The sequence below is a fragment of the Marmota monax genome, unplaced genomic scaffold (assembly GCF_021218885.2).
Source record: "Marmota monax isolate L192 unplaced genomic scaffold, Marmota_monax_Labrador192_F-V1.1 WCK01_AAM20220418_F8-fsc00024, whole genome shotgun sequence".
Lineage (NCBI taxonomy): Eukaryota > Metazoa > Chordata > Mammalia > Rodentia > Sciuridae > Marmota > Marmota monax.
In genome coordinates, this window is record NW_026695224.1 from 21,169,787 (window position 1) to 21,188,644 (window position 18,858).

The window sequence follows — 18,858 nt, forward strand, 5'->3', positions numbered from 1 at the left end:
TTATTACTTAATTCATAACCACCTCACTTCTTCAGCTACACCACAAGAAGTTCCTACTTGAATCAATGTAGATCATGGTAATAAAGAGTACATTAGTTCAGATAAATGTTTTCTTTTTTTTTTGGTACTGGGGATTAATCCCAGGGGTGCTCTATCAATGAGCCACATCCCCAGTCTCCTTCAGCTGGGTTGCTGAGGCTGGCCTGGAACTTTTTTTTTTTCCCAATTCCCAGTACCCTGCGCCCCTCCCCCCCCGCCCCCAAAAAAGATATTTAAATAAAGCTGGTTTTTATTTTTGTGGGGGTTCCTGGGGGTTGAATTTAGAGGCACTTAACTACTGAGCCACATCCTCAGCCTTATTTTGTATTTTATTTAGAGACAGGGTCTAAGTTGCTTAGTACCTCCCTGTTGCTGAGGCTGGCTTTGAACTCATGATCCTCCTGCCTCAGCCTCCTGAGCCTAGCTGCTGGGCACCACTGCACCTGGCTAAAGCTGATTTTAAAATATACTAAGAACTGTGTATGAGATTATCTTTAACGAAAAGAATCTTTTCCACTATAAAGAGTTTTATGAGGGCTGGGGATATGGCTCAAGTGGTAACACACTCGCCTGGCATGCGTGGGGCGCTGGGTTTGATCCTCAGCACCACATACAAATAAAATAAAGATGTTGTGTCCACCAAAAACTAAAAAATAAATATTTAAAAAAAGAGTTTTATTATTTCAAAGTTTTTTTTTTTTTTTTTTTGCATCCGTTTTCTCATTGGCACCACACCTCAGAGGTATTGCAAGTTTTTGTTTTCTGTTTGTTTTTTTGTTGTGTTGGGGATTGAACCCAGAGCCTTGGGCACCCATGGCCTAAACACTCTACCTTTGAGTGACACCCCAGCCCTCTTTTTATGCTTTTTAGTCACTCCCTTCTTCTCTTCATGACCTTTCCCTAACTACTAATTCAAACTTCTTTTTTGGGGGGCAGGTACCAGGGATTGAACTCAGGGGCACTCTTAAATTACCACCAGCAGCATATGAGTGTTCCAATTTTTCTGAATATCTTTCAACACTTGTTATTGTCTTTTTGATTATAACCATCCTTGTGGGGCTGGGATTGTGGGGCCTTGTGTTCGATCCTGTGAGCACCACATATAAGTAAAATAAACATTAAAAAAAAATAACCATCCTTGTGAGTGTGAAGTGAAAAAAAATATTTTGTGTGGTACTGGTTATTGACCCTAGGGCCTCGTGTGTGCTATGCAAGTACTCTATCACCGAGCCACACCCTTTTTGCTTTCTTTTTGTCTTTATTTTGGGGGGTTACTGGGGATTGAACTCAGGGGTACTCCACCACTGAGCCACAACCTCAGCCCTATTTTGTATCATGATCCTCCTGCCTCAGTACATTTTGTATTTTATTTTATTTAGAGAGAGGGTCTCACTGAGTTGCTTGGCATCTTGCTTTTTGCTGAGGCTTGCTTTGAACTCTTAATCCTCCTGCCTCAGCCTCCCCAGCCACTGGGATGACAGGAGTGGGAGCCTAGCCTTTTGTTTTAAGACAGGGTCTGGCTAGCTAAATTGCCCAGGTTGGCCTTGAACTTGTAATCATCCAGCTTTAGCCTTCCAAGTCTCTAGGATTATAGTTGTGTGCCACCATGCAAAGAGAAATTGTTATGTGAATAAAGCAATATAAACAAAGTATGTATAATAAGCTATGCATAATAAGTTTTGTATAAAAAGGGAGGAGATATGGGTGATAAATAAGAAACTAGTAGTTACATTTTGGAAACTGGAGAGAGCTGTTTACACACATATTTATAAACACATACATTTACTTTTCAAAACATGGATGTATTTACTATCTGTTAAAAATAAGCTAAGGCAGATCTGATGGTGCACAATCCTACCTACTCAGGAGGCAGAGGCAGGAGGATCCAGAATTCAAGGCCAGTCTGGGCAACTGAGCCAGATCCTGTCTCAAAATAAAATTTAAAAAGGGCTGGGATTGTAGCTCAGTCGTAGAGCTCTACCTGGCATTTGCAATATTCTGGGTTTGATCCCCAATGCCACATGTATCATCATCGTCATCATCATCAAAATAATAATAATTATTATTATTATTCAACAAACACTGCAAAGAGGAAGAATCAATGTTCTAAAGCCAGGCAGCCAATGCAGGAATGAAACCATCTTTGTCAATGGCTGTCCTCATAGTAGTTTCTTTCATTTCTAAAAATTGGGCTGGGCTGGGGGCAGGAGGCTATTGGGCCCCGTTGGCATAGGACTCAACAGGAGGGTCTTGGGGGAAACTCGAGAAGAGTCCATTTCCTATGGTGTTTCACCCCAAAAGAGGCTGGAGAGGTCTGGTTGACTGTGGTTGGGTACCAATTAGCATGCTGGCAACCAAACCCTCCCTGAGGCTATATCCTGGAGATTTAGTTTCCTAGTTTTATACCAACTTTCTGATACCTCCAGGATACTGGCTGATTCAGTCTGACCCTGGCAAGGGAAAGAGAATAATGCACAGCTTGATGCTGGTCTTTTTTTTTTTTTTTTAAGAAAGGAAGAGACTAGGTTGCCAGGGGATAATACCTTGAGAAGGGCAAGAACAAATTTGAGAGTCATGTCATTGTATTTCATTACTGGTACAAGAAAGGAGAATGCCTCTTCCCCCAACATAAAAGAGTATGAGAACACTCAGTAGGTGTGCTTGATGTCTGCAAAAAAATGGACAGAATCCTTGCTTCTTGCTCTGTTCACAAGGAGCATGCACAGGGTTCATCTCAACAGTTCCCTGTTCTAATTCCACTATTTACACAAAAGCAGTATAATCATCTACAAGGTAAATAAGGATTCCCCTGGAGCAGTGTCTCTCACACACATGAATTATAGAGTACACACTTGGACAGCTTCAGGAGAGAACTATCTAATATGTAAAATAAGCAATGTAAAGTGGGGTATGGTGGCATAGGCCAGCAATCCCAGCTACTTGGAACACTGAGGCAGGAGGATCCCAAGTTTGAGGCCAGCTTTGGCAATTCACCAACACCATCAGCCACTTAGCGAGACCCTGTCTCAAACTAAATAATTAAAAAGGCTGGAGATGTAGTTTAGTGGTAAAGTGCCCCTGGGTTCAATCCCCAGGACCAGGGTGGAAGTGGGGGTGAATGAAGCAGCAATGTTAAATATGTTTAAAATTGTTTAAATGTAAATGCCATCTTCCTCGGAATTTTCCTTAAGAACAAGGTCTCATTTTCAGCATCTAGAAATTACACCCCAAAGTAGTTAGCATTTACTGAGCACTCTGTGGAAAGCACTGAGCTAAGAGTTCTGTTTAAGTGACCCAGTGCTTAGCTGAAGCTACTCAGTACATATTTTTCAAAAAGTTTGGAAAAAATACCATCAAGCCGGGCATGGTGGCACATGCCTGTAATCCCAGTGGCTTGGGAGACTGAGGCAGGAGGATCTGGAGTTCAAAGCCAACCTCAGCAAAAGTGAGGAGTTAAGCAACTCAGTGAGACCCTATCTCTAAATCAAATACAAAAAATAGGGCTGGGGCTGGGGATGTGGCTAAGAGGTCAAGTGCCCCAGGGGTCAATCCCTGGTATACCAAAAAAAAAAAAAAAAAAAAAAAACCCAAAACTATTGAAGAAATTTTTTCTTTGATAGTTTTCTCTTCCATGCAAGAAGAACAAACTATAAATATTCTTTGTGAATATAGTGCAATGATCCTTTGAAAATATTAGCAAATTGAATCCTACAATTTATAAAAAAGACTAATGTCATAACCAAGTGAGGTTTACCTCAGGAATGCAAAGATGATTAAAGTTTTTGAAAACCAATCCTTGTAAGCTACTGTCTTAACACAGTAAAGAAAAAAAAAAATCACATCAGTCCAATTGATGGACAAAATATGTCTGACAGGATTCAACACCTTTTCCTGATAAAAACAAAACAAAAATAAAACAAACTCAGGAAACCAGGAGGATAGGGGAACTTCCTCAAGTCAGGATATCTACTGACAAATCATAATTCATTCTGAAAGACTGAATACTTTCCTCCCCAAGATCAGGAACAAAACAGGGATGCTCATCTTGCCATTTCTTTTTTCTTTTTATATTAACATTTAAAATTTTTTTCAGAAGAATGCATTTCGTTTCATCGTACACAGAGCAAAACTTTTCATTTCTCTGGTTGTTCTTGATCTCCTTGCCATTTCTATTCTATATTGTACTGGAGTCCTAAACAGTGCAATAAGGTGAGGAAAACAGAGGCATTCAGATTGGAAAGGGGAAAGTAAAGTGTCTCTGTTCGCATAGCATGATTGTTATATAGATAATCTTAAGAAATCTACAAAACAACTACTAGAACTGTAAGTGAACTTAGCAAGGTCATAAACTAAGTCATAAACTATTAAGTCAGTGTACAAAATCAATTATGCTTCTCTTTAGTGGTGGCAAATATTTGAAAAATGAAATCATTTCACTTGTAGTATAAAAAACAAAATATTTAGAAATAAAAAGATATGGAAAAACTTTGTTGAAAATGACAATTTTTTTAAAAAACTGGAATAAATGGAGTACTATCATATTTATGGGTTCCCAGTTCCTGGGGAAACACCAACCACTGCTCTTGCCAGTTAGAAATCTCTTCCCACTATAAATGCATCCCTTCATTTGCTTTTGCTGTATTCAAATATATTTCTTCAACTTCTCCCTTTACCCAAGAGATTCTCTCAATCTATTCTTTCATTGTCTGTCAATATTGTTTTCTTTCTGTGCTGAGGATTAACCCAGGGGTGCTCTACCACTGAGCTACATCCCAGTCCTTTAAAAAATTATTTATTTTTACCATTTAAATTTTTTTGTGTGTGTGCTTCTGAGGATTGAACTCACATCTTTATGCAGGTTAGTCAAGTGCTCTACAACTGAGCTACATTCCCAGCCTTATTTTTTATTTTTTGAGACAGGGTCTCACTAAGTGCCCAGGCTGGCTTCAAACCTGAGATCCTCTGCCTCAACCTCCTGAGTCACTGGGATTACAGGCACATGCCACTGTGCATGGCCATCTGTCTTTAAAAACGCAACAGGGTCAGGCCAGGCATGGTGGTACATGCCTTTGATCCCAGCAAGGCTGAGGCAAGAGGATCACAAATCTAAAGTCAGCCTCAGCAACTAAGCAAGGCCATAAGCAAATTAGCGAGACCCTGTTTCAAAATAAATGGAAAACTAGGGCTGGGGGTATAGCTCAGTTGGTAGAGTGCTTGCCTCGCATGCAATAAGGCCCTGGGTTCAATCCCCAGCAACACACACACACACAAATAAATAAATAAATGGAAAACTAAAGTTAAACCTTTGTTCTTGGAAAAATAAAAATAAAAAATAATAAAAATTAAGCAGGGCTGGGGACCTGGCTCAGTAGTTAAGTGCTCTGGGTTCAATTCCCAGGACCAAAACAAACACAGACACAAACACACACACAAAACTGAACTCACTTTCCACAGATAAACTGCATAAGAATTACCTGAAATTCTTATTAAAAATGTTAATTTCTGGGCTGGGGATATAGCTCAGTTTGTAGAATGTGCCTGGCATGCACAAGGCACTGGGTTTAATCCCCAGCACTGGAAAAAAAAAATACTGTTGATTTCTGGTTTTATACTTAGACCTTTTGGGACCAGAGTTTCTGGAAATGGGGCAGGGAATCTGCATTTTTAACATAGCCTTCTCACAAGCCTCATGCACTGGGGTTTAGTGTGAATTCATCATTTAACAAACATGTTTTGAGAGCTGTCCCATTGCGTTTGGTGTAAGTCTCTATTCTAGGAATTATATACACGTATGTGTAATGTTTTTGTTTCTTTTGGAGAGCTTGTTTCTTATATTACCTTTCTATTGCCAGAGCCTATCACAGGACTTGTGATGCAGTAAATCTTCCTGAAATGATGTTGATATTTGAATCTAGAGTTTGTAGAAGATCCTAAGAACCATATGGGATTGCTCACATAGTTTCAGTCTAATAAGGGATGTAATATATTGGAAAGTTAAAATTTACAGATAGCCTGTTTCCTAAAATAGTATATGCTTAGATACTAAAAGGGGATGGACTCAATGGAGCTCAGAACAGCAAGAGTGTTTTGTGAAAAAGGACAGGTAAGTAGGCATTGGGAGGAAGAGGATATCTTAACTGGGTGGTTATGGGATGGGATATCCAATGGATATGGGAACAAAACCAGTAGGTTTAGGAGTCAGTGGCTGATGCCCTAGTTATAAAGGGAATGGTAGAAAATATTTATAAAGGAAGTCGTGAATGTATTGTGGAGAGTCCTAATTTACATTAGGCTGTGAGTGATCCGAAGAAAATGACATTTTAGGATGATCAAGCTGTTACAATAGCAGTTAAAAATAAGTAGCTTACGACACTACATATAACCAAACTTGGAATTCCAAAATGAGAGAACCTCAGGGACAGTTGAGGTGAACTGTATTTTAGATCAGGTAGAAACTAAAATTCGTAGACAGGTGCTGATCACCAAAGAATTCGCTTAGCTGTCAGATACTTACTAGTGGTAGGAACTTAGGAGGCTCCATACTCTGCCCCCAATCGCTGTCCTAAGGCCTCAGGCCAGTCGCCCTACCCTTCTAATGACGGCTGTCATTTATGTAGCAATAAATGTGCTGAGCGCTTTACGGACGCCCTCTCATTTAATTTGCCAAACTCCTCTGTAAGGTAGAGGTTATCCTGCTCATTTACTGGCGAGGAGACTGTGCCGAGGTTCGCCACATCAACAGCCTGGACGCAGCAAAGATGTAAACCCAGAGCTGAAGAAGGGCTGAGCAAGAAGTGGGGAAGACGAGCTTCGTGTGACTCAGAGGGATCCCGGGGAAAGCCAAGGGAAGCGGGGCTCAGGAAACACGGCTATCCTTCAGGACTCCGCAGAACCGCGGGCCGAGTGAAAGAGCCTCTCCCGAGCTTACACCTATCAACAGGCCTCCGTTAGGTGCCGTTCCAAAGTCACGACGCGTCTGATTGGTAAGAGCGGAAGGGCTGGACGACTCTGATTGGCTGGTGGGATCTCGAACCAGGCCTTCACCCGGTTACGGAAGCTGACGAGGGCCCAGCGCGGGCTCTACCGCAAGGAAGTTAGCTGCAGAAACCCAGATTGCCGCGGAAAGGAGGTGTCTCGGGTTCAATGGCGACTGAAGAAGCTAGCGGCAGCGATGGGAAAGGGCAGGACGGCGAGAGCTCCGTTACCTATTATCGGTTGGAGGAGGTGACAAAACGCAACTCCTCGAAGGAACTATGGCTGGTGATCCACGGGCGAGTTTACGATATCACCCGCTTCCTCAATGAGGTGGGGCCCGGGAGGTGGGAGGCCCCTGGGAGCTGCTGGGGTGAGGGGTGAAAAGGCTACGCGTAATGTGCGTAGGAAGGAAATGAGGCCTGGCTGAGGGCGATAAGGTGTGTGAAAAGGGCCGCGACACTAATACGGAAGCGGGGGAAAGGGGAGGGGGGGGTCTTAGATCTGCATGCGTTTCCACCAGCTCCAAATTCTCACGCCTTACATAATGTCACGTGATACTTATGTATTGACCCTTGCTGTGTACTGTATTAAACTCTAAGCCATCGTTATGTCCATTTTACACAGAGGGAAACTGAGGCTCAGAGATGCTGGGGACTCCCAAGGTCACATCCTTAATGGCCTAGATCCATTTGAACCCAGGTCTGAAATGCTCCGTACCTGTGCTCTTTCCAGTATGCGTTTTGAAGTAATACCGTTTAGGGAGAAGTATTTACTTCTTGAGAAGAAGCTGAGTTTTTTTTTAATTCATAGATTAAGCTGCTGGGACGGACACACACACACACACACACACACACAAACCTTGAGTTGACCTTGAGGCAAGAAGGTGGTGAGAACCTTTTTTTTTGGCCATTGCCTTAGACTTTGTCCCTTAAATCTTCCAACTGTTGTATTGGATCTTATTATACAATCTCTCTTTGAGATCATTGTTTAATGGTTTGTGGCTTTTTTATTTAAAGAAACAGGTCAGACTTTTTCATTTACTTTAACTTTACTGAGATTTAAATTACATATAATAAGTGTGTCCATTTAAAATGTACAGTTTGATGAGTTTTGACACATGTATTTGTTCACGTAATTACAATTTCAGTTAAGAATTAGAGCATTTTCATTACCAGAAAAAAGTTCTCTTGCTCCTTTACAGTTATTCTCCTCAACCCCAGCTAACCACTGTTACGCAGCCAGCAAAGATTAGTTTGTAGCCAGTGAGGGAGGAGAACACCTGTAATCCCAGTTACTTGAGAGGCTGAGACAGGAGGATCACAAGTTTGAGGCCAGCCTGGGCAATTTAGCCAAAGGCTGTCTTAACATAAGGGTTGGGGATATAACTCAATGGTAAAGCACCCCGGGCTTCAAACTCCAGCTGCCAGAAAAAAGAAAAAGAAGATTAGTTTGAGGCTGGCTTTGATGTGAGAGTGTGTAATTTTATATGTATTTGTATAATTTTATTTTGAGTAATAGATTTATAATGCATTTATATCTTGTGATTAATTTCTTGTATTACAATCTTATTCTTAGAAAAAAGTTCAGTTCTGTTCTCTTTCTGAGGCAAATATACTAGTAGAATTTTTTTTTTTTCTATTAATTTAGGGGCTACAGGAGAAATTGTTAATTTTTAATTAATAATTTTGTAAGAGGATGTTATTTGTTTTTGTTTTTTAATATCTTTATTTTATTTATTTATTTATTTATTTATTTATTTTATGTGGTGCTGAGGTTCAAACCCAGTGCCTCATGCATGCAAGGCAAGCACTCAACGACTGAGCTGCAACCCCCGCCCAAGAGGATGTTATTTGAATAAGTCTACCTAGTGCATAAGCTAAACTCAAGAATTTAGTAACTTCTTGCATTTGTATTGTATACAGTTGTATTTCCCCCAGTACCAGGGATTGAACCCAGGGCCTTGTGCATGCTAGGAAAGCATTCTGCCACTAAATTACATCTCCAGTCCTTGTTTTTTTTTTTTTTTTTTTTTTAATATTCTCAGAACAGCTAGTTGAGAGTGACTTAGATAGGAGTGATCTTTATTTTAACAGGGGTACCAGAAACAGATTCAGGAATTATGGTTGTATAATTGATCCATGACAATCCAGCTTAAATAGATCCCTTGATTTCTCTTTTCTATGTAGTATTCAAATTTTAGCATTAGGTATGTCTTCCAGCATTTGCCTAATAAGTTTTATGTTAAAACAGTTCATAATGGGGGCCTGGGGTCATGGCTCAGCGGTAGAGCACTTGCCTCGCATGTGCAAGGCCCTGGGTTTGATCCTCAGCATCACATAAAAATAAATAAAAGTTATTGTGTACAACTACAAAAAAGTAAATATTTAAAAAAAAATAAACAGTTCATAATGGGTAGGTAGTCATGTTTTTCATTTGTGGTTTCGTTTTCCCAGAATTTCTCCTTGATTGATTTAGAATAGACAGTGAATTTGGAAGGAACACTTAGTGCTTGTAGATAACATTAATCTCAAGTAGTGGTTTCAAACTTGTTACAGTACTTTGCTGATGTAGCTAGCTAGAATGTATGGTATGCAAGGCTTCTGTTGATGCTGGGTTACAGGTCTTTGCTGGCAGTTGGCTATTCTTACTCGTTCTGTAGTCTTTCCCTGTTTTGTTCCTGTCAAGCTCATTCATTCATTCATTCATTCACTTAATCAAATATTTTTTAAATGTTTTTTTAGTTGTTAATGGACCTTTTGTATTTACTTATTTATATTTAATGTGGTACTGAGTATTGAACCCAGTGCGCCTCACATGCTAGGTAAATTCTGCACCACTGAGCCACAACCCAAGCCCCACTTAAACAAATATTAAGCCTTTATTTTGTGCCAGATACCATTCTAGATACTGAGGTTACAGTAGTAAATAAACATGCCCTTATAGAGATTAGTCTGTAGGATGCAGACATTAGGAGGAAGGGTTAATAACCAGAATATATACTATGTTAGATAGTGGTAAGTGCTAAGAGGAAAAATATTTAGGGAAGAAGACTATTGAATGTGTGTGTGTGTGTATGTGGTGAGGAGAGATGGCTTTATGGAGATGACTACAGTAAAGGCCAAGGAAAGGTAAGGGAGTTATCTACAGGAAGAGCATTCTTGGTAGAGGAAGCAAATCCAAAGGCCTTGAAGTGGTAGTGTGTCTGGTGTGTTTGAGGAATCAGGGAGGCCATAGTGGTTGGTTAGTAGCACATGAGGTCAAAATGATTAGGGAATGGTGGATCATGTACAGCTTTGCAGGTTTTAGGAAGACTGGCTTTTCTTTTGAAAGCAGAAATCATTGGAGCAGAAGCATGACATGATGTGATTTAATGGTTTAATAGGCTCATTCTAACATCACTGCTGAGAAAACAATGAAGGAAAGCAAGGGCAGAATTGAGGAGCACAGTTAGGAAGCTGTTGTAATTAAGGCAAGGAATGGTAGCTTGGACTAGAACTGTGGTCGTGGGGGTAGTGAGAAGTATCAGATTTTGGATGTGTTGGGATGGTAAAGCCAACAGGATTTAATGATGAACTGGATTTGAGAAAAGAAAAAGGAGTCAAGGATGACTTCAAGGTTTTTGGTCTGCTGATCTAGAAGAATAGGGTTGCTATTAAATGAGAAGGGAAAGACCTAACATTGGTTTTCATTCTTTTTACAATTCGAAGTCACTTCCATGCTTCCTTAGACAGAGGTTTATGATCCTAATATCCTACATCTATAGATTGCCATTTTTTAAAGTGAATAGCTGTGATTAGATTATGATACTACTAGAGTTTGTGATAATTTAGAATTGGTAATATAGTTAAATTATCTTTCTCATAGCCAGGCACAGGAGGCTGAAACAGGAGCATCTTGAGTGCAAAGCTAGCCTCAGCAAAAGTGAAGAATTAAGCAATTCAGCAAGTCCCTGTCTCTAAATAAAATACACTCAGTGGTTGAGTGGCCCCTGGGTTCAATCCCCGGTACCAAAAAAATTAAGAGAAAGATACTCATATTTGTGTACATGAATTTAAGTCATGTTAGGTTTAATTATAGATGTACAAAAAGGGTAATATCAAATTTTTTACCAAGCTTGGGTCAGGTTTTGGGAATTAGGATTACTGTGGGAAAATATGAAGCTTATTTTTATTTTATTTTTTTTTTTTTTTGGTACCAGGGATTGAACCCAGGGGCATTCAACCACTGAGCCACATCCCAGCCCTATTATGTATTTTATTTTGAGATGGGCTCTGGCTGAGTTGCTTTATTTTATTGAAATCATGAATAAAGATAATATACATCATTGTCTTTCCACTATTTAGTAGTTTAGGGGAAAAAAATCACATAAATATGGAATTGGATCCTGAGTGTAATGAAAAATCCCTGAAGTATTTTTAAATGAGGGGTGACATTGAAACATTATTTATTTATTTATTTTTAGTATTTATTTTTTATTTGTAGTTGGACACACTACCTTTATTTTATTTATTTAATTTTATGTGGTGCTAAGGATAAAACCCAAGGCCTTGTACATGCTAGGTGAGCCCTCTGCCACTGAGCCTCAACCTCAGTCCCTGAAACATTATTTTTTGAGTAGATTATTTTTGCTGAAGAGTTGAGAATTAAAGGGAAAAGTATTACAGAGGAAAGAAAGTAAAATTCTTTCAATCTCAAGAATTTATTTGAATCGTATGTCCTCCTTGCATATACCTATATGTAAAAATATGTATAGATACATACATAAAGATCATGTATTCTCTTTTGTGGCATTGGAGATTGAACCCAGGGGCACTTTACCACTGAGCTATATCCCAGCTCTTTTTACTTTTTTTTTTTTTTTTTTTTAGAGAGAGAGAGAGAATTATATTTATTTTTTAGTTTTCGGCGGACACAACATCTTTGTTTGTATGTGGTGCTGAGGATTGAACCCGGGCTGCACGCATGCTAGGCGAGCGCGCTACCACTTGAGCCACATCCCCAGCCCTCTTTTTACTTTTTTAAGACAGGATTTCACTATGTTGCTTAGGCTGGCCTCAAACTCTTAGGCTCAAATGATCCTCTTGCCGCAGCCTTTTAAGTATCTGAGACCAGCAGTTAGTCTCTTTTCACATGAAAGGTATACACACTGATTTGTGCTTTGATTTTTTTCACGTAATTATGTTTCAGGGAATTTTTCATATCAGTACCTGGAATTTTCCTTCATTACAGCTAGATAGAATTTATTGTATGGATTATAATTTATTTAGACAGTTTCCTATTGCTAAACATTGTGGTTTATCATTATTTTGCAATCTGCGGTCTCCTCTCAAATCAATTTTACTGAAATCTAATGTACTGACAATAAAAATGTACAGATTTTGAATATAAAGTTAATTTGTTTTCACAAATGTCACCTATGTAAGCACCATAAGGATATAGAATATTTCTAACACTTTTCTTCTCATACAATCACTGATTTGATTTCTAACATGTGGAATAGGATATATATTTCTAACGTCTTTCATCTGCTTTTTTTTCCCCCATGTTTCGGTAATTTGGTCCTTTTTATTGCTTTTTATTTCATTGTACTAATATACCAAAATTTGCTGGGCCTGGTGGCGCATGCCTTTAATCCCAGCTGCTTGGGAGGTTGAGGCAGGAGAATCATGAGTTCAAAGCCAGCCTCAGCAAAGGTGAGGTGCAAAGCAATTCAGTGAGACCCTGTCTCTAAATAAAATAGAAAATAGGGCTGGGAATGTGGCTCAATGGTCAAGTGCCCCTGACTTCAATCCCCAGTACACAAACAAACAAATTAAAAAATCACTAATATATCAAAATTTGTTGATCCATTCACCTGTGGATTAACATTTGGATAGTTTCCAGTTTGATATGAAGTTTCGTGTACAAATCTTTGTGTGGACATGTTTCCATGAATACGTAGTAATAAAACTAACAGGAGTGAGATTAAGTCTGTTTAACTTTTTAAGTTTTTTTAACTTTTTTGAGTTTTTCCTCAAAGAGTTTACATCACTTACACTTCCACCAGCAGTGCATGAATTTCCTAGTTTCTCCACATCTTTTTTTAAAATATATTTTTTTAAAATATTAAATTAGTTGTAGATGGACACGATATCTTTATTTATTTATTTTTATGTTGTGCTGAGGATCGAACCCAGGGCTTCACATGTGCAAGGCAAGTGCTCTACCACTGAGCTACAACCCCAGCCCTCCATTGATATATATAAAATTATGGTTTTAACTTTCATTTCCCTGATGACTAATGATGTTCAGAATCTTTTCATGGGCTATTTATATATGTCTTTTTGTGAGGTGTGTGTTCAGTCTTGCCCGTTCTTTTTATTAGGGTTCATCGTTGCCTTATTATTGATCTGAAAGTGTTTTTTTTCCCCCCTAAGAGCTGGATGCTAACTTTGTGGCCCAAATCCTGGTACAGTTTCTTCCTTTTCTTCTTCTTCTTTTTTTAATATATCTTTTTTAGTTGTCAATGGATCTTTATTTTACTTACATTTGGTGCTGAGAATTGAACCCAGGGCCTCATACATCCTAGGCAAGCACTCGATAAACTCTGAGTACTCTCTTTAGTTTTATTAACAATACAGTTGGTCCAGCTTTGAAAGGCTGAAGCAGAAGGATTGCAAGTTCAAGGCTAGTGTGGGTAACTTAGCAAGACCCTGTCTCAAAATAAAAAATTTAAAAGGGCCAGGGATGTAGCTCATTGGTAGAATACTTACCTAGCGTGCACAAGACTCAAGTTCCCTAGCACTGAAGAAAGAAAAAGAATATAGTTGTTTACTAGGTACGGTAGCAAGTGCCTTTACTCCCAGCTACTCAGGAGGCTAAGGCATGAATTACGGAGTTTGAGAACAGCCTGAGCAACCTAGTGAGGCTATCTCAAAAAACAAAAGAAAAGAAGAATATAGTTGTAGATGAGGTAGTAGTGAGTCTTCATTTAAATATCTCAATTTTCAAGTATGAGAAGCAGTGTATTCTGATTTTAAAACACTGACATCAGCATTTTCTAATTCATCAGCATTAGTATTGTTGCATGTATCTACATATTTTATGATTAGAAGTTGAGCTTTTCACTTTGAACTGGCATCATTGACCTTCCTGAGAACAAGGTGAATAAGTCTTTTTTTTTTTTTTTTTTTGGTATTATATCACAATCTTGAAAGTGTATTAAGAACTTTAAATGGTGGAGGTCACCTATAGGGCAAATATTGAGTAATATGAAAATTCCTGGGTGTGTGTTTCAAACCTTCCCTTTGGCTTGCTGTTGAACTGAATATGTTATTACACAATCTGTCCCTCCCAATGGAGCATTATTGTTTTCTTCACATAAGCCAGTAATGGGAAGGTTTTCCCCTATTCTGAAGTTGGCATTCTTTGTTGAATCAACATCTAAAAGGAGTGGGGACTGAATTATAAAGGATTTATTTATGCAGTGCTGGGAATCAAATCCAGGGCCTTGTGCATGCAAGGCAAGCACTCTACCATTTTAGCTATATCTCCAGTCCCATCCCTTGATCTCTTTGACGCGTTTGCCACTGTTTCATAATGGTTTGCCATGGGCTTATTTTTTTGTTTGTTTGTTTTAAGCAATACTTTTTTTTTTTTAGATAACTCTTATACCATGAAATTCATTCTTTTTGGGGGGTACTGGGGACTGAACTCAGGGGCACTCAGCCACTGAGCCACATCCCCAGCCCTATTTTGTATTTTATTTAGAGACAGGGTCTCACTGAGTTGCTTAGCGCCTCACTTTTGCTGAGACTGTCTTTGAACTCTTGATCCTCTTGCCTTAGCCTCCGAACCATTGGGACCGCCACCGTGCCAGCTAGTACTTCCTTCTTTTACTGCCAAAAAAACCCCCAAAACAACTCTGTTGTATGGGTATCTATCTTTTATGTATCCAGGAGTCAGTAAACATTTGGGTTCTTTTCACTTTGGGCTTTAGGCTTTAATGAATAATGCTGTTAGGGACGTTCATATACAATGTGTGTGTGTGTGTGTGTGTGTGTGTGTGTGTGTGTGTGTTTGGTACAAGGGATTGAACCAAGGGGTGCTTAACCACTGAACCACATCCCTAGCCCTTTTAACTTTTTATTTTGAGACAGGGTGTTACTAAGTTGCTTAGGGCCATACTAATTTTTTGAGGCTGGCTTTGCACTTAGAATCCTCTTACCTCAGCCTCCTGATCTGCTGGAATTACAGGTGTGCTCCATTGTGCCCAGGTGGATATATTTTTAGTTCTCTTGAATATAGATCTAGGAGTAGAAATTCTGGGTCACATGGTAATTCTATGTTTAATTGTTTGAGGAACTGGCAAACTTTTTCATAGCAACCACACCATTTTGCATTCCTACCAGCAATATTAGGGTTCCATTTTTTTTGTATTCTTGCCAACACCTTATTGTCTAATTAGACTACTGTAGTGGGTGTAAAGTAAAATCTCATTATAGTTTTGATTTATATTTGCCTAAATTATAATGAGTTTGAGCATATTCTCATGTGCTTTGTATACCTTCTTTAGAAAATTGTCAGTTCATATTATATACCCATTAAAAAATTGGGTTATTTTGTTTATGTTAAATTTTAAGATTTAAAGATTTAAGATTTTTTTTTTTTTCAATGTTGCTGGGGATTGAACCCTGCCAGGGCCTTGGGCATGCGAGGCAAGCACTCTAAAGACTGGGCTATATCCTTTTTATTTTTTATTTTAAGACGGAATCTCGTTAAGTTGCTTGAGGCCTCACTAAATTGCTGAAGCTGATCTTGAACTTGCAATTCTCCTATCTCAGCCTCCTAAATCTCTGGGATTACAGGTATGCACTACTGTGCCTGGCAAATTTTAAGAGTTCTTTATTCTAGATACAAGTGCAACTGTTTTCTCTCTTTCTGTGAATTATCTTTTCACTTTCTTAAGGGTATTCTTTGAAGTACAAAAGTGTTAAATTTTGATGAAGTCCAGTTTATCTGTTTTTTCTTTTGTTTGTGCATTTGGTGTCTTGAAGAAAACATTGCCTAACCCAATGTCATGACAGTTTACTCCTATTTATTCTTGTAAGCAAGACTACATTTATTGACACTTACAGAACAGAACTTGTTGGACCAAACCTGTTGATAAACAGGTCTCCAAAATCAAACCTTGGAATATATACTCTTATCTCTGTTGGGGCCTGTTCTTGGAATCAGTTTAATGAGTGGAACTCCTTGTGCATTATCCTAGTTTCTTTCTTATCTGACCAGTTGTTGGTACATTTTTTTTTTTTTAAAGAGAGAAAGAGAGAGAGAATTTCAGTATTTTATTTTTTAGTTATTCGCGGACACAACATCTTTGTTTGTATGTGGTGCTGAGGATCGAACCCGGGCCGCACGCATGCCAGGTGAGCGCGCTACTACTTGAGCCACATCCCCAGCCCCAGTACATTTTAAATTTTGATAAACTGCATTAAATTTATTGCAGCATATTTCTATGTATTAATGGTTTACAAGTATGTTTTTTTTTTTTACAAGTGTGTTTTTGTTTTATTTTTACAAGTATGTTTTTTTAAGACCTGCAGGCTGTTAGCCTCTATAACTTAGTTCCTGCTATTATTCAAAACTGAGCCTGACAGAAATTAAACTCTTCTTCCTCCAAAACCTACTGCTATGTGTCTGCTGTGGTATTACTTAATTTAACATTTAGTCTTATTTCTTTTATGTATGTCAGTTGTTTTCTAGTTGACTTTTAAAGATTGCTCAGCACTTTAATCACATCTAGTTGATTGTGTGCACTGGGCTTCCATCCAAAATTTTGCTTGAAGAAAGTGTTCTGTAGCTAAAAAAAAAATTTGAAAAACTAAAAAAAAAAAACCAAACTTCTGCCTTGTGTCCAGTCAGTAAACAAACCCAGGTGTTTCCTCTTTTCAAAGGTCAATTGTATGGTTTGTAAGAAATATTTTAAAAAACTAACAGAAAAATGCACAAGACCTACAAGCACATTCAGTGAATTTTCACTAAGTCAACATATTTTTGAAACCACTATTCAAGTTGAGAAAAAGCAATGATAGTGCACTGGAAATGCTTCTTCCCAACAGGTGGTCCTCTGCTTTCCCCAAAGTAAATGCTATTTTGACTTCTAACTTCAAATGCCTTTTTTGCATAATACACTCCTATATGTAATAGATTCCTTTTCTGTATATATGTCTGTGAATGTGTAGTTATTATTTTGAATTGTGTTACCAATACCTATTACTTTACCATTCAAAATAAGAATTAGAACCTTAGCAATAACCTGAATCTAATCAAATGTCTTTTACCCATTATTTTCTCCTACCTTCCCCCACACTCGCCCCATGAAAACAGTCACTCCTAATTCCATGTTCATTATTTCTTTCCTTTATCTAGTTTTATGGTGTATTTATATGTTCCTTTTTTTTTTTTTTTTTAACCTAGGAGCACTTAACCACTGAACCATAACCCCAGCTTCATTTAAAACAAAAAAAAATATATATATATATATATCTTTTTTATTTGCAGACAGGGTCTCACTGAGTTGCTTAGAGCCTTGCTAAGTTGCTGAGGCTGGCTTTGAACTCATGATCCTCATGCCTGAGTGTCTTGAGCCGCTGGGATTATAGGCATGTGTCACTGCTCCCAGCTTGTGTATATTCTTAAAAATATGTATTTATAAATATCCACATATTTCTATTTTTATTTATATTTTACTTAAAAATGACATTCTGATTTAAAAATATGTAGCATAAAGTCTACATCTTAAACAATTGTACATGTATGGTTCAATAAAGTACATAGCTATGCAGTGAATCTCAAAACTTTTGCATCTTGCAAAATTTAGTCTATACCATTAATAAGTCTCTCTTTCCCCTCGCCCCCAGTACTTGGCAATCACCATTCTATTTCCTGTTTCTATGATTTTTGATAACTTTATTATTTATTTATTTATTTGGTATCAGGAATTGAACCCGGGGAACTTAACTACTAAGCCACACCCCCAGCCCTTTTTTACATTTTATTTAGAGACATGGTCTCAATGAGTTGTGTAGGGCCTCATTAAATTGCTAAGGCTGTCTTTGAACTTTCGATTCTCCTGCTTCAGCCTCCTAAGCTACTGGGATCACCACCATGCCCGGCATTTGACAACTTTAGATTCTATATAAGTGGAATTATCCTATTTGTTATTTTGTGATTGCATTATTTCACTTAGCATAATGTCCTTGAGATTCATCTTTTGTTATAGCATGTGACAGGATTTCCTTTTTTTAAAAAAAATATAATTAAAAAAATTGTTTTAAGTTGAACATGGACACAGTACCTTTGTTTTACTTGTTTATTTATTTTATGTGGTACTGAGGATTGAACCCAGTGCCTCACATGTGCAAGGCAAGCACTCTACCACTGAGCCACATCCTTAGCCACAAAGATTTCATTTTTTAAAGATACATAGTATTTGATAGTATATACACCAAATTTATTTATTTATTTTGTTTTTGGACATTTGAATTGCTTCCACCTTTTGGCTCTTGGGATTATTGCTGTGATTGAGACCCTACGTTTAACTCTTTTGGGATATATATGCTGAATTAGCATTGCTGCATCATATGGTAATTCTATTTTGTGTGTGTTCATGTGTTTACATGCACGTGTGTGGTACTAGGGATTGAATCCAGGACCTTGAGTACGCTAGGCAAACTATTATACTGTGTATAATATTTTGGAACTTATTTTTTTTAAACTAGTATCATGCTGTGTATAATATTTAGAACTCTGGGGGTGGCCTGCGAATCGCGCGACTCACTAAACATTTCCAAATATCTCTTT

General features: G+C 38.2%; 1 protein-coding gene across 1 annotated transcript in view; it reads left to right on the forward strand.

Moving 5' to 3' along the window:
- The first annotated feature begins 7,085 nt into the window (after nt 1-7,085).
- The window catches only part of LOC124086443 (cytochrome b5 type B), a 34,593-nt gene continuing 22,820 nt past the window's right edge, over nt 7,086-18,858 (forward strand). Inside the window, exon 1 of the mRNA XM_046434630.2 lies at nt 7,086-7,344. Within this exon, the coding sequence (XP_046290586.1) occupies nt 7,183-7,344 (162 nt within the window). The 5' untranslated portion in view covers nt 7,086-7,182. The remainder of the gene's footprint in view (nt 7,345-18,858) is intronic.